Below are 22,964 nucleotides of genomic sequence, written 5' to 3' on the forward strand. Positions count from 1 at the left end.
TACATTTTACTAAGAAGAAAAGTAATACAGCAATGAAGCTGTCACAGAATATTGCTTCAACTTTTAAAAGTTCAAATATAGGGAATCCATTGAACAACTGAAAGACAAGGGATCATACTGGTACTTTACCTTTCAACTTTTCAGTCTGCTCTTGAAGACGGTTTTCAAGATCTAATTTTTGATTTTCAAGTTCAGAAACTTGCTGTTTAAGATCTGGGATCACCTTTTAGAGGAAAAGGAGATTTGTGTATCTCAGCATCTTCCTTCTTTTCAAATGCCTGCAGTAGTTCCTATAACACTTCAGGAGCTTCAACTGAAAATAGTCAAAACCAGAGGAGAGACTCTGGGGGAGCACTGCTACCTGCTTGCCTGACTTGTTTAACTTTGCTGGAGGCACCTGCTGCTGGCCACTGTTAAAAATGAAATAGTGAGCTAATCAAATTGTTTGACTGTCCCAGTAGTACCATTGTTCTGTTCCAGTTTAAAGGAAATTACACTGTGGCTTTAATTTCCCCAGCTCAATTAATAGTGGAAAAAAGCCCTCAATATGCCATAAAATGTTTTTTTTTTTTTTTTTTTTTTTTTTTTTTTTTTTTTTTTTTTTTTTTTTTTTTAAATAACATTGTAAATAACTTTTTATTATATTTTTAATTTTCATAACTTTGTTTTGAAAATATTTTTTCAATTATTTTTCAGAAAAATTATGCGGTATATGCTATTTTCTGGAATAATATCTGTTCCTTGTGTCAGACAGTTTTGCACAGCACCAATTACCACACTCTTCAGCCGTGCCTGCAGTTTGTTTGGTGTGTTTTGCTACGCTCAGCTGCCCTCTGGCGGGGAGAGTCTCAGAACTTCGAAGAGGCTTCTGAAGAAAAATCTCAAATGAAGTTTATGCAAAAGAAAAGGGAAGAGAATCTCTGTGAGGCTGCCCCAACAAACTGTAGAGCTGGACAAGAAATTTGGCTGCTTCCTTACGCACCACCCCAAGCAGACAGGGAAAGAGCCTTATGGATGTGCAATCTTAGATGGCCCCATTTGTTTGAGCCTTGAGGATTCAAGGACATGACTGCAAGATTTTGAGTGCTCTGTGCCACAAACACATTTGGATTGTACTACTACACTTTGATTACTACACCTTGATCTTACCAGGTTTTCTGAAGTCAGCCTGCTAACTTCAAGTCGAATACCATCATTTATGTCATTTTCCTCCCGGAATAATTTTTGTAGATGATTAATATCTTGACTAAGGTGTTCAACTTTAAAGTTCAAACCTTCAATCTCCTTCTCATATATTTCTTTCTGAGACTGGAAATGACTTTCCAATACTCTGTTAAAAAAAAAAAAGGGAGAAAGAACATGGCAGATGCAGAATGACCTTGGTGAAATGGGTCAAGTTTAATATGAAATGAAAACCAAGTACTGTGATTAACACAGAGATATTCCATTACCTCACCTGTGCATTAAGGGAGCTGAAAGTTATGCATGATATCTCAGAGGAAACACATTTCCTTGACTCATACATACACACTTACTCATTGACTTTAACTTAAAGATTGTTAAACTGATTTTAAGCTGCTCAGCCCATCATATAATGTAGTGTTTGTTCATTTCTTAAACAGAAGTTCAGTGCTGCACTGTCAAATTAGTTATTCACTGATCTTCCAATTTATTTTCTAGATCACAGTTTGGAGTTATGAAAACACTGAAGAACTGAACTAACCTTGTAGCTTTTTTCAAGCCCTCGTAAGCAAACCACAGTTCTCCATCCTCATTTAAGTGTTCCAAATCCTCCGCAGAGAGTCTGGAATGCAAGGCAGTACCATGAGTGTGCACGTGAACAAAACGCATCTCTTAAGGTTTTTTTTAAGAGACCTCAGGACAAAATTACCTGCTTCTCACATCTTCAAAATCATAACTTTCAAGAAGCTGCTTTGTAATTTCTGACATCTTTTCTGTAAAAAAAAAAAAAGAATTTTATTACATGAATAAACTAATAAAGTTTATTATATGAATTATTTTCTCTGCACATTTCAAATTACGCTTAATTACAAAAATTAAACAAACCTCTTCCTAAATCTATGAGGTTCTTTCCCGTTTCTTGGTTAAGTATCTGATTTACTACAAGAATACAATGAGGAACTTGGTTTTACTATGGGACATGCAGGTGCATTAGATTGGTGTACCACCAATAGTGCTTTTTTTTTCTAAACACACCAAACTTTCAGTGCAAAGTTACACCTTTCCAGTCTGAATCTGAACAACTGCTAGAGCTGTATAGATGATTTGTCATCTAGTGCTAGGTTACTACATTAAATGCTGCAGATACAGGTTTTCTCTATGAACAAAGTGAACAAAGTCCACAACAGTGGTGCTTCTTAAGTACCTTTTCCCAAAGGGAACCCAACTCAGCAAGTTATTTAAGCATATTTGACATTATTGGACCTAAGGCTAAAGATGAAGGAAAACTTCATCAGGTAATGTACTGTTTCCACATTCTTAGGTCTCTGCAAGATATTTGTTAAGCTTTAAGCGAAGTTTAAATTCTAAGTGAAGTTTAAATTATTAGTATTGATTTTTAAACACAAAGGAGAAATGTCTGAAATCAGAGGTTTTTCAAAGGGGTACACCAGATCTCAGTATTCAGTGATCACTTTGTAAAACTCACCTGTTGAGTCTTTTTTTCCCCCATGTGAGTAAATATATGAATAGAATGAAATCAGTATTGGATGGGAAAGAGAACAGGAGTTTCGTCAAAGCTAACACAGAAGAAAGCAATTTAAACTGTCTCCATGTCATAGTTGGTAAGTTCTCTGCATTATCTGGTGTGTATCTTACCCCTCAATTCTCGCTTCTGTGAGTGGGCCTGCTTTTCCACATCCAATTTTTGCGTCTGTAGCAGCTCGATTTCCTTTTGTAACTCAGGTATTTTCTGAATCAGAGAAAAATTATAGACTGAGACAAGTAGTGAAAAACAAGGGCTGAGTAACAATTAAATCATAAGGATAGTTATAATTAGGAACGGGTTCATACGGTAAAAGGCTTGAAATGTGTTCTATTTAAAGTATCTGGTTCTCAGGCATCAGAGCAGAAAAAAAATGTGATGTACTGAAAAAAATATGTGTTTGTGCCATGGAATTGACTCAGAGAAAAAAATGTGACTTTACACAAAAGTACTATTTTCAGGTTCAGTTTATAAACTACATTTATGAAAATCCCCTGAGAAACAAATACATTATCAGGAAAAGGAAGGAAAAAAGATCCACAGATTTAAATGCATAAATATTCAAGCACAATTATTCTTGAAAACATGCACTGCAGTAACATGTATTGTGTACTACATGAACACAATGTTACATAGTGGTGTATCAAATATAGTTTATTAATTATAACTTGTTCTAAAAGTGCACTGAAAATAAAAAAAATAGTGAAGATAATCTATAAATAAAACATGCACATTCTCTACTTGCTTTATCTAGCAAAGACTCCAAAATGAAATATGCATCATGCTTCACCTGTGCTTGTTTTGTAAGCTGTCCTACTTCCATTTTCAAGCCATCCTGAATGACACTTTCTTGCTGAATTTGATGTTGCAGCTGAGTTTTTTCTTCTTTCAGAATCTTAATTTCTCCCTTGAGCAATTCAATCTCCTTTTCATAGTCCTGCTTCTGATTTTGGAAGTTTTTCTCAAGTATCCTACAGAAGACAATGGAAAGGTGGTTTTATTTTTGTACAGTCATAAGTGAAAGGGTGGGCTTTGTTTTAGTTTTAATTTGAAGGACATGTCTCATTGAAGAAAATTTAAATGAACCATAATTACTTGAAAATGCATCCTATATGCTCAGAATCAATCTACAAAATGGATGATAATGGGAGAAGAATGTCCATAGACTTCACTACATGTAATTCAGATGTTGGGACAGAATTAAAGGCAAAACTGAGTTTATTCCACTTCAAGGTTAGTTCTCTAACTCTGTGAGTTAGCCTGCCTGAGTAACTTTCTACTACATTTATGGCCACAGTCAGCACTGAAGAAGGACAAAGAAACAGAAAGCCCTGTGTCCTGCTCAGTAAAACACTGCAAGCAGTTTTCCATTTTCCACTAGTCCCTGATGGATTGGACTGGCTTCCAACATAATATAGATAATGGGCAAAGCAGAAAAACTAGCAAAAGAAGTCCTTTTAGTACAGTCTGAAGTAATTGGCAGCTGAAATCAGACTGGGCTGGAATATGACACAGCTTCCAGACCTCAGGACTGTGATTGATTGCACTCTGCACTTCAGAAAACAGCATTTTTCTGGTACCTGAGGTTCTCTGTCTTACACTGGAAAAGAGTTATTGGGAAATAAGTACTTGATCTAAGAAAAGTATGCTGCAAAGCAACAACCATTTATTGAAAAATAACAGGATTTTTACTACTGCAAATGAAACACCAAAGGGAGGGGGAAAAGTTCTTTCCTTTATATCTTTAACCAAATGTCCTTTTACAAACACTGCCTTTCCTTATACTGAATATTTCAATTCTGCCCTTTAAAATTCACTTCACAGGAATTCTGACTGGCATGGCCAGCAGCTGCTCTTCCAGTCCTGACCAAATTCTGAGGATATTTCTAAAGAAACCATCAGATCAAGGTTGCCTTTCAATTCTTAGAAAGACACATGAAAAGACAGGAAACTGAAAAAGCAGGAACAGTCTCATCATGATTTCCTGCACATGACTGACCTACGAACTAGCATGTGCTTTCCTAAACTCTGCATGAAGTACTTCAGGACTAGCATTAATGCCCAAGAACTTGGATAGATTCATAAGGGATGTCAACATAACACATTCACAGCAGGAGAAAGAAAGGTAGGGAAAGAGAAAAAAATGAATGCTGTTTCAAAGCAATAAAATTCAGATTACATACATTCGCTGTTTTTCTTCTTTTTGTACATCATTGAAGAGTTGCTTTGTGAGGTCATCCATTTTCTCTGTCAAAAGATATTTCAATGTCTCAAAGACTTTCATGCAATTATGTACATTTATTAAAACAGTATGACCACAATGAGAAATTTTTGTTTAAGTAAGTAATCCTTAACATATTTTGAGGCTGAAATTACTCTCTCGAGTGCCAAAAAATCATCACAGTACACTTTATAAGGAATGCTATAGAATAGAAAAGGTTCTGAAACACTAAATTGTTATTCCTCTAAAGTATACTTGATCTCATGTGCTGCCTGTGTCCTTTGGAACTAGATTCCTAAAAGGAATCAATTAAAGGAACCAAGGATGAAGCTACACTTTGAAGGAATACATGTCCATAAGACAGGAAGCATAAGAGGAGGACCATTTTTGCTATTGAAAGAACAAATTTAATTTAATTATTAAATAAAAAGCATTTGCACTACACATTCTAAACATGAATTTCAATTAATGTAAATTCAGCATTTATATTGCTCTTATTAATACAAAAGTAATTTACTTTTGCTGAAAACTTGACTTTACAAATTTACCCCACTACAATGCCTTTGAAACTCCCTTTAGTTATTGTACCTTTCATTTCCTCAGTTTTTTCTTGGAGCTTTATTTCTAAGGTCTCTTTCTGTTCTTGCAATTCTTTATTCCGATTCTCAAGTTTTAAGATTTTCTGTACACACAAAAAGCAAGCATAATATACAAATTACAAAGGAGGAAAAAATAGGTCACAGAAGACGTTACATTTTAACAAGCATCTATGGACTTCCTTCCTTCTCTGCTGCCTCCCACACAAACACAAAAAAGTATAGTTACCTAGCAACTCTCAAATCATGCATCTGATAAATCCAGTAACTGAAAAAAAAGGATTTAAAAATAAAAGCACCCAGATGGCAATTATAATTTACCTGTTCACTGTCCTCTTTATACTTTTTCCCTTTCTCTTCGTATGTTCTCTTTTGAGCAGTTAACTTTTCGAGATCTGCTTCGAGTTTCTGAATTGTGTCCGTGTCACTCATATGAGCTGAAGCCAAATTGGTCAATCGTTCCAGCAAACCATGATTTTCTCTACTCTACAATGAGCAGGACAGGTTAAAAGGAAACAAAAAAATGCACACCTGAAACTGTTCCATAGAATTTTGAAGGGAGCACCTGACCTACTTCTGCTCACCATCCCATACCAGTCATGATTATTTCAACCAGGGACTGTTTCCCTCAATTAGATTAAAACTACCATTTTAAAGATGATTTGGCTGGTATGGCTCTCAAAAATAAAATGCAAAATAAACATAATGTGGAATTCCCAAAAATTACTAAATATGTTGTACCAGAGCAGTATCTCACACATCCTTCATACTAACAAGTAACCCCATCCAGAGACCGGACGGACTACTTAAGAAACAATTAAAAAAAAAAAGTTCATTGCAGATTCTTCTCATTTGCATAACTAACCCACAAATATAAGGAAATCCTAGGGGATTCTTTCTAGCCTGGATGTACGAAGTCTAGTAGTTTATTATAAGGGACCATACCCCTTGCATATTCTCCCGTCTTCTCAAGTAACATACAGATGTTTAAATTCACATAAGCCTCTAGTCAACATAAGCACTTTTACTAGAACAGATATGATAAAGTACAAATCATAAACTGGTTTCCCTCACCTGTTCCTCTATCTTCTTCTGCAGTTGCTGCACTCTGTATGAGAGCTGGATATTCAACACAAAGCGCCGAATATTCTGGAACCTGCGCCTGGCAAGCCACGCACGGGCGTATTTCTGAAGGACCACAGCCTTCTGTTCTTCACGCATCTTTAAAACAAAATATTAACATCTGTCTGTAATTATCTATGGCTCTGTCAGCAGCAATTACAACAGTCTGTGAGTCTACATGCACCAGTAAGCACGATGCTTCTCACGGACGTATCAAAATACTGAAATTACCAGACTGCAGACACATTTGAGCCACTGCAATAATCACACAAAATGATCTGCATTAAGTATAAACCAGACAATGTTCTTGGTATCTACTGTGATTCAGTGTTTTTATAGTAACAATATAAAAACAGAGTAGAAGATATGAGATATGCAAAAGGTAAAGTATTGGGGATCACTGTCCTTGTCTCCATTTTTCTTATAGAGTAACAGCTGTTTCTAGTCACTGAAATTAAATTTTTGATGGGCTGTACCTTCTGATATTTTTTTCTTGCTAGAAATCCTCTTGTATAAGCTTGTATTGTTACAGTAGCCACATGGATGAGCTGGCAAAGTCTACGGACCAGGTAACCCCGACAGTATTTCTGAATCGTTATAGCTGCCCACGTTTGCTTCAGATTTCTTGCAGTTATAGCTTGCCTTGATTCAAAAGACAACAAAGTTTACTTAGGTCACATTAGATTTCTCGTGCTCATTCCTTTGGTCAGTCAAATCAAACATACATACACACACACACACACAAAAGACATTGAAAAAGGATATTGAAAACAAAACAAAAAAAAAGATACTGAAAACAGGCATTTGCTATCTAAAATAAAGCTTTTTCTTCAAGCAAAGTGAAGGAGAGGGAGTTATCCACAGCCTTTGACATCTGTCCCCAAGCTGTTGTTCTGGTCTCTTTTTGAAAATTTCCAAGCCTACACAGAGCCCTCTTTCTCTCAGTCTGTTTTGTGAATGACTGGTGCAGTTTCCTTGTTGCATAACTCCTTGAAATAATTTGTGCATACTAATTTGTAGACCCCATAAACTGATTTTCCTTTCTGCTCCCTGATATCTTCTCTGGCCCTGAAGCTCAGCAGTAACCCCTTGCTGACAACTGGCTCACATATCATCAGCTAAGGACTGAGCTTACAGGTAGAGAGGCCTCTCAGGAATCTGACAGACAGCATTAGAAACCTGTTAAGAGTACATTCTTCGTATCAGCTGAATAACTTGAACATTTCCAAGTCCACAATTACAATCCAGTGAAAATACAGCCTGAATTGCTCTTTCATAAAAATGACACTCTGGGCTTTAGTTTGATCTTCTATCTGCCTTCAGACACACCCCAACAGCAAATTCATTTATCAGCCAAGAGTACCGTACTGTCCGCTGCCCCCGGAAATACTGCTGGATGGTGACAGCTGCTTGCTTCGTGTGAAGGTATTTCTTCCTCTGCAGCCAGCCTCGAATACTCTTTTGGATCATGATGCATGCATGTCTCAGCTTATCTGATCGCAGTTTTTCTAAGTAAGCAACCTGTCCTGCTCTGAAAAAAATTTTTGTTCTCCCAAACTGATACTGGTTATGATCCTGAAAAAGAAAACAGTAGGTATATTGAGTTTTTAGTTTATTATTGTAGCCCAGACATTCTCTTCCTTTTATAAATTGTCACTTCAGGCAAGCTCTTCTGAAATGACATGATCTTGCTACAGAAGAATATCCTCTCTGTCCTCTTTGTAGATAAGAGTATGTGGGGAGAAAATCCACTTAGCAGGAAAAGACCCAGAGAATTACATCAAAAGTTGCACACTAGTGATCTAAAATTAAAGGGAGGCTTTGGACTTATCATCAAAGCCTTGAAAACAACCTCTTCACCCCCTTCTACAAGTCTCCCAAGGTTCCATGGGCTCAACACTACCTTTTGATGCACAATTCCAGCCTTGAATCAGTGACCTGTGTGAGCAAAAACTCAGGGGTGAAGCTGCTTTCAAGTTCAGGCTCTTACCCTTGGCCTGTGCCAGAGCTATGCAGCAAGTGTGCCTGTGTTTGGTTTTACATATCCCTGAGTCTGAACTCACTCCTGACACGCTGACTTGAGTTGCTGGCTTGACTGAGACCAGCCTCACCACTACCAGCTCATCTAACGAATAGGAGAGATGTGCAAAATAGAACATTTTTAGAACAGTTCTCCAACATGCTGCATTCCACCATCAAAAGCCCTCTTGCGCTTGTAATACTTGACAAATCTATACCATTTACTGTTCACTGGTTTATAAATATAGGTAGAATATCTTCCATTTTGCAAGTGATAATGTTAAGCACAGAGTGCTTAAATTCTCTGTCTATGGCCACACCATGACTGTGCCACAACACAAGGTTACTGACTCACAAGCCTGTGTACAGCACACTAAATCAGGAAAAACAGTAATAACGTAAATATCTTCCCTATTTGAGGAGAAATACTACTCTTGGCAAAAGAGACCTTTTATTACTAATAGAAGCTGCAGTACACCTGTGGGTTGGTGCATACAAACTAACCTGGATTAGCCGCTGCAAAACAATCTTGCAAATCTGCTTCTTGTCATTGATGGAGAGCTCCTGCTGTGTCATAAGAATGCTGTAACGGCTGAAAAACTCAATGTAAGTCCACCTGGAAAATGAAAAGTTAACTAATTAATTTCATTTAACAGACAACTAAATATTTTTTGACCCAAGGAGGCTCACTGCCACCCCTACCTGGATGGATAGCTCTGTGCACTAATTCGAATAGTTTCCAAAACACCACAGGCTCGTAGCTGCTGAGTAACTCTTTTTGAATCAAACCTAAAAAAGCAGAGTTATATTTTACATTTCTGCTGGGTTTGGCATGCTGTAATAATTAGAACCATTCTACTAACGGGATTTCTATTTCAACACTGTTCACACTTTTTCTGATTTCTAAAGCTTTTTTAAGTACTTCTGTGGACAAAAGGTATGTTCACAAAGAAAATGGCAATGGGTTTTACTCCTTGAATATAAACTGGTGCTAGTCCATACCATTCAAAATATCCATCAACTTAAACCAAAGGTGGGCAACCTTACCCCTAAAAATGTTCTCACAAATACACAAACACTAATATACAACTTAAAAAATATTAGGATAATAAAGAATTTTTAAGGTATCAATAACTACTACTGAATTATTCTATTTTTGTAAAATGACAATTTTTTTCTACTTTAGTTATCTTGAAAGGAGAAATATGTTCCATATGGGAAGTTGCTCAACAATAAGAATTTAACTTGCAGACATGTTGCTACAGTGAAATGGAAAAATACTCTTAATTTTAAAGGTAATGGAACAGTTCAACACCACTAATGTACTTACTCAAAAGGCAACTTCTCATCATTTGGCTTTATGCACCGTACATAATGAGGGGTGGTTGCATTGAGTGTCACCATAAGCAAAGACAAAGAATTCCGGAACTAGAAAATATCAGACATAACAGTTTTGCTGATGAAACATTTCCAGCTAAGCAAAAAGTCAAATCTTAGTCTTTTAATTAATTATTAGGTTTTGGCTGGACACTGGGATATATATTCTTAGTGTTTACATCTTAAATGCAGGAAATTTAATTTGATGTACCTAGGAGTCTCCTATATTTAAGTTAAACACACCTACTCATACCCAGTCCTGGAGCACTGCACTGTGGGTGGTTCTGGCTGTCCTGAAAACTGGACAGTCCCCCATGAACAATAACAGGATCCAGTATCACACTCTCAGACTGCCCAGTACACTTCCTTGAAAGCACAAGCATCATAGACTGGCACGTTTCTGTAGTACCTTACTGCCAACGGTTGTCCGGAGCTGTTTGTTGGGTGACTTGAGAACAGGTCTTGCAGATTTGATGTTTATAGTTGAACTGAAAGGTGAAACGGACACTGGATTGTCTTGAAAAAAATTTGCACACAGATGAAACTAAAAGTGTGGTGAAAGAATCAGAGTTAAATACTGTGTAACTGTAGCAACATTTAAATAAAAACAACATTTACTACAGCATAAAGTGCAAACCCCTCAATGCTTAGGCCAGGTATTGCAGGACTTGGAACTGGGTATTTAAGCCACAAACAAACAACAACTGAAGAAAGAGCTGGAATGATTCTGAGCCTGTTGCAAAGCACTTACACGTTTCACAGACAAAATTCAGCAGCTGTTAAGGTAGCCTGCAAAAGCTATTTCAGTATGAGCAAACACGGACATAAACACAGAGCAGAGTTAAAAATAAGACCACTTAAGGTTATATTTTCACAACATGTAATTCAAAATTATGTTTTTTTGGTCAGATGAAGCTAACTTCTTAAGTTAACTCAAGGCTGTAGACTTCAAAGGGACAGGACCTTCCAGCAGACGGGAAGTGGCAGGCACATACAAGACATCTGATGTTTTCCTTGCCTTGGCATTCTCTTAATCTCTTTTGAAGAATAAACAAAGGCAGTTGTTAATGATAAACTACCTATCAAAGCTGCACATAATGACTACAGGAAAAAAAAGTTTTTCGGTTACAAGGATTACAAAATGGCCTTCAAGGGAGATATTAAAAAAACCTCCAACATAACTGGCAAAGTAAATGCACATATACGAAGAAGTTGAACACTGTGGTTTTTCATCTTCTATATTATTTTTATGTTAAAAATATATCCTTGGATAATATTAAAAAAAAATTAAGACTAGTTTTATATCAAAACAAATATTTTAAAACCAGATCTGAATTAATTCCAGTAAAATCAGATATTCAAAAAATTAGTCATTACTGATTGTTCACAAACCTTGCTCTCTTTCAAGATTTCAATCAATACTTCATGTACTGTATCTCTGTTTTTTTCCAGAAATCCTTCACATTTATATTCTACCTGTGCAAACAGGCAAAATCATTAACATTAATTTCTTTCCTCCTTTCTTCATTATACTATGGTTTCAAATCAAAATATCAAAAAAAGGAATACTACATTTGAAATGTAAATAACTGAGATTAAAATGTGTATAGACTACAATTGTAACTATTCTATTTATACACTCTACTCTTTTTCTGCTTTTTTATCTTGATGATTTATTTTTATACTCTCAAATTCATTATCTTAAGCACTTCTTATGTTTAAATAGCACATTACAGACACTATCACCAATAAATAAATAGCGCTATGTATTGAAGATCAATTTTATAGAAGTTCCAAACAAGTGTGGTTAATATTTCCTATTTTCTAATTCTGTTTCTTTTCTGAATGAGCTATTTCTAGAAACACGGTGAAACGGGTTGTTTACACTCTACCTTATCAGCAAAGTGTTGAATGATGAAAGACGTGTTTGACATCCTTGGCTTTTCAAAGAGTGCATTTTTAATGACAAAATTATTATACAGCTTTTGAAGCCAGTTTTCATCTTTTCCATGAGGTAACTGTAAAAGTGAGAAGGGTGATCTCTTTAGCAAACTTGTTGAACTGTTAAGGGCAGCAAAAACACTTACTGTCAATAAATACTCCAAATAAAACATCTTCAGTGAATTATGAGGCCTGACAACAACCAGTTTTTGCATCTTCAAACTAATCAGTGGTTCTCTGTAGCAAATCATTTTATGAAAGAGCGTTGTATTAATCCACAAATTTGCTGACTAGAGTAAATTCTCTGGTGAGTCATAAATAATTTTGTCCTGAGAGGATGCTACCTGCAAATGGGGACAATGTGACCCCTGAGAATGCTAGTGAGCAGAACATGTTACCCATATTACTCCACGGATTCCAAGAGGTACAGATTGCCAATATCACCCAAACACCTTTTAGAGACCATTTTAACAGGGTTTAACCTTCCCTGCCTGTTCCTCCCTGGCAAAGCTACTTCAGTAGGTTTGGAAGCCTAAAGGAACTACATATAACATAGAAAAAAAATAGATTAGGAATTTCTACAGTCAGGAGAGGACACAGAGAAAAAAAATAGTAACACTGAAGAAAGAAAAGTAAAGATGTAGGTTTGGTGCATTCAACAAGTACTTATTAAAAAGTGAGACTGTTGGGGGTTTTTTTGTATCAAAATTAGTGATTTGTAGAATACCTTCATTTTCAAAATACTGGTGGAATAGACCCCTGGAGATTGAATAGTCCAAATTCCTGCTTGGATAACTGCTGTTTGAACTAAAATTCAGAAAATGTCAAAGGATGAAGATCCCACTGCACCTCTGCTTAACCTGTTCTAGTACTGCACTATCCTCACAGTGAAGAACTCTAATTACTGGATTGTCTTCTAGCTAAGGATCTAGTTTCAGGTTCTTAGTTCTACAAGAGCAAAATAGACTAAGAGGTTTACAATTAAAATTACCAAATAGAGGGCAAATCTTAATGTTCCTTTTATGAGGAAAATGCTCTACTTCCCATATAAAAGGACAAAATATGGATTATAAGCCCAACTTGTAAAAATCTATGTAGGTTTTTTTTTTCTATGAGCTCTAAATGTAAGAATTTTTAAATTACCAAGCACTCTTCATCCAGAAGTTCTAAAATTCCCATTTTAGCTTCAATAAGGTCAATGACAGGCTGGTTGTCATAGAAGTCTATTAAAGTCCATGGGATATCTTCCTTCATATATTCTTCTTGTTCAAGTTTAAAGACATGCTGGATATGTGAAAATTATGCAAATGTAAGGTTATGACAATTAAGGAAGAAAATAAATACAGTGTGTGCATGTGCACGGTTGTATACATAAGACAGAAAAAATATTTTGGATTATATTACATGTCTGTCTTGTAAGAAAATAAACCCAGAAATTTTCATATGTATATGTGTATTTATGCATACATGTAAAAAAAAGTTTATTACTGGATAGTCATTATCCAGAAATATCCATTACTCAAGCACAAATAGCATTTGCTAATATCCATTATTGATAATCTAAAAACTGAAGTAAAGTAAGCTAAAGAACTGTAACAAATAAAAGAACATACCAGGTTAAATTGCTGCTGTAGCTTTTCATTAGCATAATTGATACAAAATTGTTCAAAACTGTTCACATCAAATGTTTCAAATCTGAAACACAATTCAAATAAGAAAAGAAAACATCCCTCGACATCAAAATCAAATGGTAGTATCCTTAAAAGATTTCAAGGCTATCCTGATGTTTCCAAGAAAATTAACTAAGCCATAAAACCAATGAAGATGTTAAGGCATTTCAAGACTTCTTTAGAAGTTAATGTTACCACACATAACAGAGCTAAAAAAATCCAGAGTTAAATTTAAAAGTATCATATCAGAAGTTAAATTTAAACCTCATTCACAGAAGATACTAATATTTATAGTAGCTGAACATTTCCACTACTCTGGATGCAAAAGAACTCATATGACCATGACCTTTTAGTAAAACAACCCCCTCCAAATCCATTACCAGCACAAACTGAAAAATGCCTCTTATGAACTCTAAAGAAAAGGCACAACTTAGAAGTTAATTTGTTTCCAGAGACTGTCTTACCCATAAATGTCCAAAACACCAATAAAAGTATGTTGCTTGCCAGAGAACTGCAAAGCTTGGTTAATTCTTTCCACAATAAAGTCAAATAAATGAGAGTAGATCTTCTTTGCCAGAGCATCCCTTGCATTAACAGCCTGAGCTCTTGTCATTGGCTTTATTACAGTCTCTGAGGTTGTGATAATCTTTCGGTGGCACAACCATCGGGACATTTTGTCACAGTTTAAATCCAGAAGTTCACAGAATATACTGAGATGTTTATCTTCCATCTTTAAAAAAGATTAGTAAATATTATTAGATTACATTTATTACATTAACTGTTATCTAGACAGTGAAATCCTTGCACTGCTGACATCAAACTATGATTTTTATTTTTAGATAGACAAGGGGCTGTGTTTACTACTTTGTCTGGCAAAATACCAAGATGAGCTGAAGCAAATAATACTAGATAGAACTCCTGATACAGGAGAGAAAAACTTGGACTGGGTGAGATGCTTCGGATTAAGACACTGAAAGAAAGTTACTTTAGTCTGTGTTTAGGTGTTCTTGCTTTTTGGATTTGCACAGCTTGCTGGGACACATTCTGAGAAGCTTTGACAAAGCTCTGTTTCCTGTATCCTGCAGAGAGTCCCAAATGGCTTTTCCAACAGCTGTGGATCAATTGGATATGGGGTACTCTTAGCCACATTTTGCCTTTTGTTAAGACTTTCTGAAGTTGGGCACAAAACAGCATCTGTGTTGACTCTCGCTGTGCCTCTGTACAGATGAAGATGGAGAAATCAATCAAGTTTAGTACACCAGATTTAACGCTGCTCAGAGCCCCAGATATGAGAGAAACTATTGCTAAAGGACTTCTGGCACAGAATATAATAGAAAATGTTGGTATATGAATGAGCTACTTCCTTACACTGATGGATGACCTTTCATCTCCAGCAGCTGCTATTTCCACGTTGCCCAAGTGTAGGATTGCTGCCAGCATTTTAAAAACATCCATCTGAAAATCCCCATTCAGACCTAAAAAAACAATTCTCAATTATTTTAAATACCCAGAAACAGTACAATTAATTAAAATAGAACAACGATGGACTACTTGCTTTGTTGTGTAGCCAAGAATTGTACAGCATCTCTGAGGAGTACTATGCAAATCCTTGGTTCTGCCAATTTTCTGCCTGTCTGATCCGATGAAAGATTAGGCATAAATTCCTGTACCTCCCCAAGTGCCAGCTCAAGTCTAATTTGGCTTTCACATAAGCCATACAGGGGCAAAGAAGCTTCCAATTCCACTTCTGTCACAGCATGTTAGCTTAAGGGCCAGGAAGACTCCAGCCGTCAGTGATTCTGACCATTAACAATTAACACCAATTGCTAATTGCTCCTGCCTAGTACTTTTAAAACAGACTAACAGCACAATAAATAAGCTATGAAAGAAATTATTTTGGTAATTACTACTAACATTTTGGATAGTTCAGAAACAAACCACTTTTGCCCATTGCATAAAAAAAGAAAAATCTATTGAAAATACATCCCCAACAATTTACCCAGTAAGGCAAATGTCTTCTGAGTTTCCACCATATTTGCTCTGTCATCAACTCCTTCTATTACAGTGCTGCCACCCATCCGTGTGTAGTTAAATTCTTCTGCGCTTCCTATAGATAAGAAGCAAAGCTTGTAATCCTGCAAAAATTAGGGACTGGGGATAGCCATTTGTTAAAACTCTTTACACCAAAAAATTAAAGAGGATGGCAGATGACAGCGTTTCAGTGATGAGCTGGAGGTCCCCTTTTCTCTGAGAGAAATCCATGAGCGTAACTCAGTTAAGCTGACAGAAACTAGTATTTATAATTCCTAGAAATCTTAATATTTCATCTAATAAACAATGGAGACTGAGTAAACACATACCTAAGGTCTGCTTCTCCCAGTTTCTCTGTAGACAAGTGAATCAAGCCCCTAAACTGTCAAGGCACCTGTCACTACAGAAAGTATAAGGTTTTCAAAGGCACTTAGGTACTTGATTGTGCACTACTTGAGTTACTAAGGATTTGCTACCAAGTTCAAAACAAACAGGATTAATAGCTAAGTGACTTAAAAATGCAGGTCCCATTTTAAGGCTGTGAGATTTATGCTATAAAGCACTTAACATCCTCTCATTTGAAATCCCAGCCTTAAAAATACTGCACTGCAAAAATGATGAGTAGATTATTTTCTTGAGACCTACCCAATTTAAGATGTTTATATTCAGGCTGCATAGCAGATGCACACAACTGATAAAATATATGGTAGTTTCTCTCATTCTCTGACTGTAAAATAAAGCAAAGAATAACACTACAGAAAAAAATAATTAACAACAGAACAAAGAAGCAAACAGAAAAACATTTGATATTCAAGACTATTGTAAAGTGATAATGATGCCTGAGGGCTAAATTCTGCTGCAACATAGTCTGGCAAAGAAATTGCTCTATATTAAAACGGCACATCTTAGATTTCAGCATGATCTTTGAAAGTGATACATTCAAGTATACTTTATTTCCATTACCAATATGCTGAGTTCTTTCCCCAAGGATGTTACTATAATAATTTCTTCAGCTCCAACAACCATCTACTAATATGAACTGGCAAATACTGTAAGGAACAACTGTGTAGGAGTGTCAGCTGAAACACTGCCCTGTGGTAACTCTGAAACCCCTCCATTTTCAAATCATCCTTCAGGCAGAAAATATATAGAAATATTTTTCAGTGTACTTAAAAAGTTGCAATACTATTAATAAAGAAACCTTTGTGAAAACAGTTTTATAAAATTAAATGCTTTCTTTAGGATATCATCACAATTATGCCCTGACCCTGTAGTGAGTCACATGCAATAAACCCTGGTCTTATAAATTTTCAGCCATTTTTTTACCAAGACTCTCTCTACCCTACCTATGCTGCTCCTTTCCAGATACAACTGGCATGTGTTACTGTTGTGACAGCATGTTACAGATTTCTCAAATACTTCTTGCACTTATCTCAGGGAATTGTCCCTGAGATGCATCCTTCACTTAACAGAAGGAAAAACACGAAGTAAAATGGTTTCTTTTTATAAATAATATAATCTCCTGTTAAAAAATAAATCAAATGCTCATTAGACACACTATTCAGAACTTCACATAATATTTTCTATATGAAATCAGGAAAGTATAGTAAAGTATAGTGCTTTTGTAGCTATACTGACAATGACTATTTTAAACTTTATTTTACCCACCTGAAAGACAACTCTGGATTTCTCAAGCAGGTATGTTCTCATGTTAGCTCCAATGATTTGGTAACTCTGATCAAAACTGATTTCAGTGTATTTTCCAAATCTACTGCTATTATCATTCCGTGTGGTTTTTGCATTGCCAACAGCCTACAAAAAATTATAAACTTTAATGATTTGATTTACTTGGGTCTCTCATAAGAATAACTTTGACAAAACTTGACTCAACTGCAACTTTCTAAAATCAAAGGTGCTCAGGGATCAATCTCAGCATTGAGTTGTGTTACTTAAATTTTGAGGCCCAAAACTGAAGACAAACCTCAAGTCAAACAGTATAATGTTACATGAGAAAGTATGTTTTTCCGTTATAAGGAACCTTAGCTGGTTTCTATTCCAACTAATAAAAACAAACAAACAACTTATTCAATACTGTTTTCTCATGATCTAATAGGTGGCCAGACAACACTCTGGAGGCAAACTAGTGCCTCCAAAGGGCCACTGGTAACTCAGACAGGACCTTCCTGAAGGTGACTACCTCTGTCCATCAGTAATATTCAGAGGCTAAACTTCTAAATTAGATATCTAACTCAAGCAGATAAAACATCTCGAAAGACTTCAAACAAAGATTCCCAGCAGCTCATGGAATTCTTTCCTTGATGAGTACAGGCTTGACAGACACCCTCTGAAAGTTACCTCAGTTATTGGATTGGATGCCAATACTTTATCCTCCACGTGTGCATTGCTGCTTGACTTGCTCACAGTGGCAAAGTACCTCATAGTGTATCTTGCAGACACAGTCTTTCCAGCTCCTGATTCCCCGCTGACTATAATGGACTGATTTTTGTTATTTCTAGAACCAAATAATCAGACAGTTTAAATCAGACAGTTCAAATCAGACATGTCTAAAATCATGTATAAATGCAGGAATTATAAATTTGAAACAGATGTTTGAAATCACAGCTATGGTCAACTCTCATATACATTTCCATCTTTCATCTATTCTCTTACACCAGTTGTAATCTCTAGGTTGGTGTCATTGCTATTCACTGAGCTAAGTCAGTGTTTTACCCCCCATCAAGAATGAAAATAGTTATGAACTCTAGAAATTCCTCAGCTGGTTAAGGAATTCGTCCTCCTTTAGTTAAGCCACCTATTCAAAGGTATTCTTAATAGCCAGTGGCACATACACAGTTAAATGACAATGAACACTGCCACTAGACTTCAAGTGTTATTTATGTACATTAAACAACATACTCAACCTTGCCATTTGCTTGTATGCTTCTTCTGCCACAGCAAATATATGTGGATCCATGTCCCCCATGTTTTGCCCACTATATGCATGGATAATAGCATCTCCATATATTGGCAACTCTTTATAGGGGTTTATTGCAACCAAAATTATTCCTACAACCAAGGGTGCAAAACAAAAATAAAACACAGGTTAATTAAATGAAATGCTCATTTTTGGCAACAGCACTTAAACTGATACAAAGCAGCAATATTTTATAAACTAGGTAGGAGATACTGATCAACAAACAAGTCTATGCTCATACATAAAACCAGTTAACATGAGTTAAAACATACTTGAGGAAAATATTACTCACATCATATTGAAAACTAACCCAAGATATTTTTTAAAATTTTTTTTTAAATACTGCATTTTACTTTGCTTACCACTATATGTGTAGATAAGTTTGGACTCCACAAAACGAACTTTGAGATTGTGTAGAACAGCTGGTTCATGGAGATAACTGAGTGCAGTGAGATCATTTTCACCAACAAGTATGTCAGGATTTCGTAGGGGTGGCAAAGCAGCTGGATCAACAGGGTAATTCAGTTCCTGTCAACAAAAACTACTTGAAACATCATAAAATGCATTATGTTTGCATAAACAGGAACTCATCTTTGACCTTTACACAAAGTTACAGAGTTGATGGAGCACTGTCTGATCTATTTCATCAATTCCATACATCCCACTGAAACTGGGGGACTTGGAGCTCTTTGTTGCTTATGAAAAAGAAAGTTACATTCTCTTTATTTACGTTATTTTGTATTGAAATCTGTAAAAATGGTAAACACGTTTAGCTCTCTAAACACATGCATATTTCAAGTACAGATAAAAGCAGCAGACCAGCTGCAACTGAATGAAAGCAAACACCTGGTCAGAACTCAAGGCAGCTCTATAACCACCCTTACTTGCAACCATTCAGTTTTCTTTACACAAAGATTAACACTCACTTCTGTTTCTTTCAACAAATCCATTTAATCATTCATTTAATACTTGTCTTTATGGAACAGGAATACAGAAATGCTGTTTTCAAAATATTAAATCTGTAAAGAACTTGGATACTAAAATTAACAGATCTTACATAAAGCAACAACTTTAGGGAAGAAAGAAGTACCAGCTAGCTCTGTGAGGATAACTGCTTTCCTCCAACTTAAGATGAGTTTCAGGGCTTGTTTCAAAAGTGATCTTTGAGGTATGTGCTATATACTTATGTTATACAGATAGTAGAATTGCACTCCTCATATTTTTGAGTAGCAGCTGTTTACTGTACAAATTTCAATATGATAAAAAAAGAAAATATGGACATGTTATTTAGATCTCATAATGATGAGTCCTATATTTCCACATAAATATATTTCAGCAAACCCCACAATAATTCAGGCTTTTCTCCTTACAGTTCCATCTTCTAATTGCACATGGAGAGAACGGTCTCCAGCTTTGTAGTTTTTTGTGATTTCTGCAGACTGCCAAACTTCTTCATTATCAGGGATCCAAACCCTATTGTACTAGAACAGAAAAACAAGATTATAGTTAGCTTAGCTATTATCATGATATTTGAATGTAAATATGCTGTTCAAACCATCTAGTTCTCCTTTGCTAAGGTAAAATGCTGAAGCATAAGCAAATTCTTCAAATGTTCTGCCTGAGAAGCCATCAGAAGCAGCACTTCTTAAAAGGACATAACACAGCTGTAAACCTCAGTAAGTAAGGAATTACTTCAGTGATGTGGAGTGTGTCCTTCTCATCCTGACAGGGTTTGACAAAGCAATCTCATCCATCCCTACTTACACAAGCAACCATAATGTATAATCTTTCAGCATCTTTATGTTTTGATAGACAGAACCCTTCATTTAATTCCCTTACCCTCGCTATATTCACGGTCAGTTTAAACTGTTTAAATAAACCCATGAGAACTGCTGCAGCTGCTTACTTGAAAAATTAACATTAGTCAAGGATTTCATGGAGTGTTAGCAGACCCACAGATACCTTGGGGACTCATATACCTTCTCATTTTGGTGCCACAACTGTTAGTTTTAGCACAAGTGACTTTTTTCCTCTCTTAATTTGGGATAAGCCTTGGAAGCTCCAGTAGATCCTCAGAACATGAGGGTCTCTGCCCCAAGAACCCTTACTGAATGATGGTGGGTGCCCACACAGGTCCCTACAAACTGCACTGTACAACAGCCTTCTTAATTCTTATTCCCAAGGATCAACACCAAACAATTCAGGGTAAGAGGGACTTTTGCAGGGACATTCTGCAACTTAGCTTGTCTTGCTCAGTGACTTCTCCAGGTGAGTTTTCAGGATCCCCGAGGACAGAAACTGATCTTTCTAGTCAGCCATACGCCAAACTGGTTTGCACATCAGGTGATGATCAACCGAAACCTCAGCCTCTTCCATGATACCTCTTTGCTGATGCTTTCAGCAGGATTGCATTTTTTCATGCAACATCCAAAATCACAAGGACATTTTCTGAACAACCCCAAGCCCCTATGATGTCAATGTTTTCGTCTATCCCACCAAAAGAGATAAAAGCCCAGCTTCACAAATATCTATTTAATGGCCAAATGAAAAACATGGCTAAACTAGTTTTCAGTTTTCCATGTGTACCTAAGTATAAATTTTCTTTTGTGTCATTCCTATGGTATGTTGACTTCCTGGTGTACAAAAATGCTTGTTAAATTGAGTTCTTTCACAGAATCAGAGAATATGCTGAGTTGCAAATGACCCACAAGGATCACTGAGTCCAACTCTTAGCCCTGTAGGACCCCACCCAACAGTCACACCACGTGAGAGTACCACCCAAACATCTGGAACTCTGTCAGGCTTGGTGTTGTGACCACTTCTCTGGGGAGACTGTTCCAGCACCCAACCACCCTCTGGGTGGTTGTTGTTTTATTTATTTGTTTTTATGCAAGTCGGAATATCACCACCAAACAGCCTCAGGGGCACATAGTGCGTTCCCATGTAAGAAGGTGAACTGCACGGACGAGAAAGAGAGGGAAAACAACGTGACAAAAGCACTGATTCTTCAGAAAAGGCCCCTGGAGTTGCAGGAGCCTCCATTGGCAAATGCACCCAGCCTACAGAGCTGGCTGTCTCCAAACCCTGCCTCACAGGTAAACAGAAGGGAGTTTGCTCATTCCCGTGTCGGGTTACACCCGCGCTCCTTCCTCCCTTCAGCTCCCTGACAATATTCCAGTGAAAACTGCCGTTTGTTCTTCCAGCGGCTCCGATTGCGGCACCAACACTAAGAACGAAGAGCTCTGCAGCACCGGGCTCAATGGGAGCTCGTTACGGCAGCTGCTGTTGCAACAGAGGAGACATGGGCTTATAAATCACTAACATATCCATGTTGGTTTTGCTATTTAAAGCTAAGCAAACAAATTATACGCCACGACAATCCAGCGACTTACAGGAAAAGTGGGGAAAGTTGTGCAAAAACTTCAGCAGGTGCACCAAGGAGGAAGAATCTTTGTTTCAAGGCCAAGTTCTGCCACACACATTCAATATTTGCCCAGCAGAAAGCGCAGCGCTCCGAAACTGAGTGCCCAGGGGAAGGGCTTTGTTAAACCTTAAAGTTGCCTAACCGCTGGCTAGCACAGCAGAGACCTACTCCTGAAGGCCAAGAGTCTCAGAAAAAGGTGTGTTTTCCGCAAAAAGGAGTATTTCTCCCCGGTGCCCTGGGACCTGTGGGATGATCCCAGTCAGCCAGCGCGGACAGCCACAGGCGGTCCCGACAGAGCGCGATCCGCTCCCGCCGGGGCTCGGCACGGCCGACCCGCCCCGCTGCCCCCCGTGCCCCGCTCACCTGCGTGTAGAGCTCGGCCAGCGCCATCGGGACTGCAGGTTCCGCAGGTGGCCGCGGTCCGGCCCCGGCCCCCGCCCCGGGGCGTGGGGAGCGGCCCGGCCCCGCTCCCGGCCGGCCCCGCCCGCCGCAGTGCCCTCAGTGCCCGCTCACCCCGCGGGGCTCGTCCCGCGGCCACCGCCCGGTTCTCACTGCTCTGCACCTACAGTGGAGCTGAGCGGCACTCCCAGGTACCGCACTGGCACAGCTGGCACCCGGAATACACCTTTAGGGAGCGGGAATAATGTCCCTTCCGACGGCCAGAAGGGTCCCGAGGGGAGCGGTCCGGACCCAGCAGAGAAAACCAACAGAAACATTTATCATCTTCCTACAAGGCGTTTCTTTAGCAATCTTGGAATAAAATAAACAAATCTGAATGCATTTAGTAAGCTGAAGGCACTAACCGGTATTACATCGAAATTGCCTTTATGAGGAAGAAGATTTGAATAACCACAGAGCCAAGTT

At 37.5% G+C, this 22,964-nt stretch overlaps 1 protein-coding gene across 1 annotated transcript in view; it reads right to left on the reverse strand.

Moving 5' to 3' along the window:
- MYO5C (myosin VC) overlaps nt 1-22,490 on the reverse strand; it is a 33,342-nt gene extending 10,852 nt beyond the window's left edge. The window contains exons 1-30 of the mRNA XM_039390081.1: nt 22,335-22,490; nt 20,047-20,157; nt 19,039-19,204; nt 18,624-18,768; nt 18,058-18,214; nt 17,371-17,514; nt 16,348-16,429; nt 15,671-15,778; nt 15,040-15,146; nt 14,136-14,401; nt 13,615-13,696; nt 13,145-13,285; nt 11,953-12,078; nt 11,453-11,536; nt 10,470-10,604; nt 10,014-10,111; nt 9,386-9,472; nt 9,188-9,299; nt 8,028-8,239; nt 7,141-7,306; nt 6,617-6,763; nt 5,864-6,028; nt 5,535-5,628; nt 4,909-4,972; nt 3,516-3,696; nt 2,839-2,932; nt 1,892-1,955; nt 1,724-1,804; nt 1,150-1,330; nt 130-223 (exon numbers count right to left, since the gene is read on the reverse strand). Of these exons, the coding sequence (XP_039246015.1) occupies nt 130-223; nt 1,150-1,330; nt 1,724-1,804; nt 1,892-1,955; nt 2,839-2,932; nt 3,516-3,696; nt 4,909-4,972; nt 5,535-5,628; nt 5,864-6,028; nt 6,617-6,763; nt 7,141-7,306; nt 8,028-8,239; nt 9,188-9,299; nt 9,386-9,472; nt 10,014-10,111; nt 10,470-10,604; nt 11,453-11,536; nt 11,953-12,078; nt 13,145-13,285; nt 13,615-13,696; nt 14,136-14,401; nt 15,040-15,146; nt 15,671-15,778; nt 16,348-16,429; nt 17,371-17,514; nt 18,058-18,214; nt 18,624-18,768; nt 19,039-19,204; nt 20,047-20,157; nt 22,335-22,490 (3,850 nt within the window). The remainder of the gene's footprint in view (nt 1-129; nt 224-1,149; nt 1,331-1,723; nt 1,805-1,891; nt 1,956-2,838; nt 2,933-3,515; nt 3,697-4,908; nt 4,973-5,534; nt 5,629-5,863; nt 6,029-6,616; nt 6,764-7,140; nt 7,307-8,027; nt 8,240-9,187; nt 9,300-9,385; nt 9,473-10,013; nt 10,112-10,469; nt 10,605-11,452; nt 11,537-11,952; nt 12,079-13,144; nt 13,286-13,614; nt 13,697-14,135; nt 14,402-15,039; nt 15,147-15,670; nt 15,779-16,347; nt 16,430-17,370; nt 17,515-18,057; nt 18,215-18,623; nt 18,769-19,038; nt 19,205-20,046; nt 20,158-22,334) is intronic.
- Nucleotides 22,491-22,964: the final 474 nt, after the last annotated feature.

Source organism: Pipra filicauda, unplaced genomic scaffold (assembly GCF_003945595.2).
Source record: "Pipra filicauda isolate LSUMZ 115617 unplaced genomic scaffold, ASM394559v2 scaffold7_size6619720_pilon, whole genome shotgun sequence".
NCBI lineage: Eukaryota > Metazoa > Chordata > Aves > Passeriformes > Pipridae > Pipra > Pipra filicauda.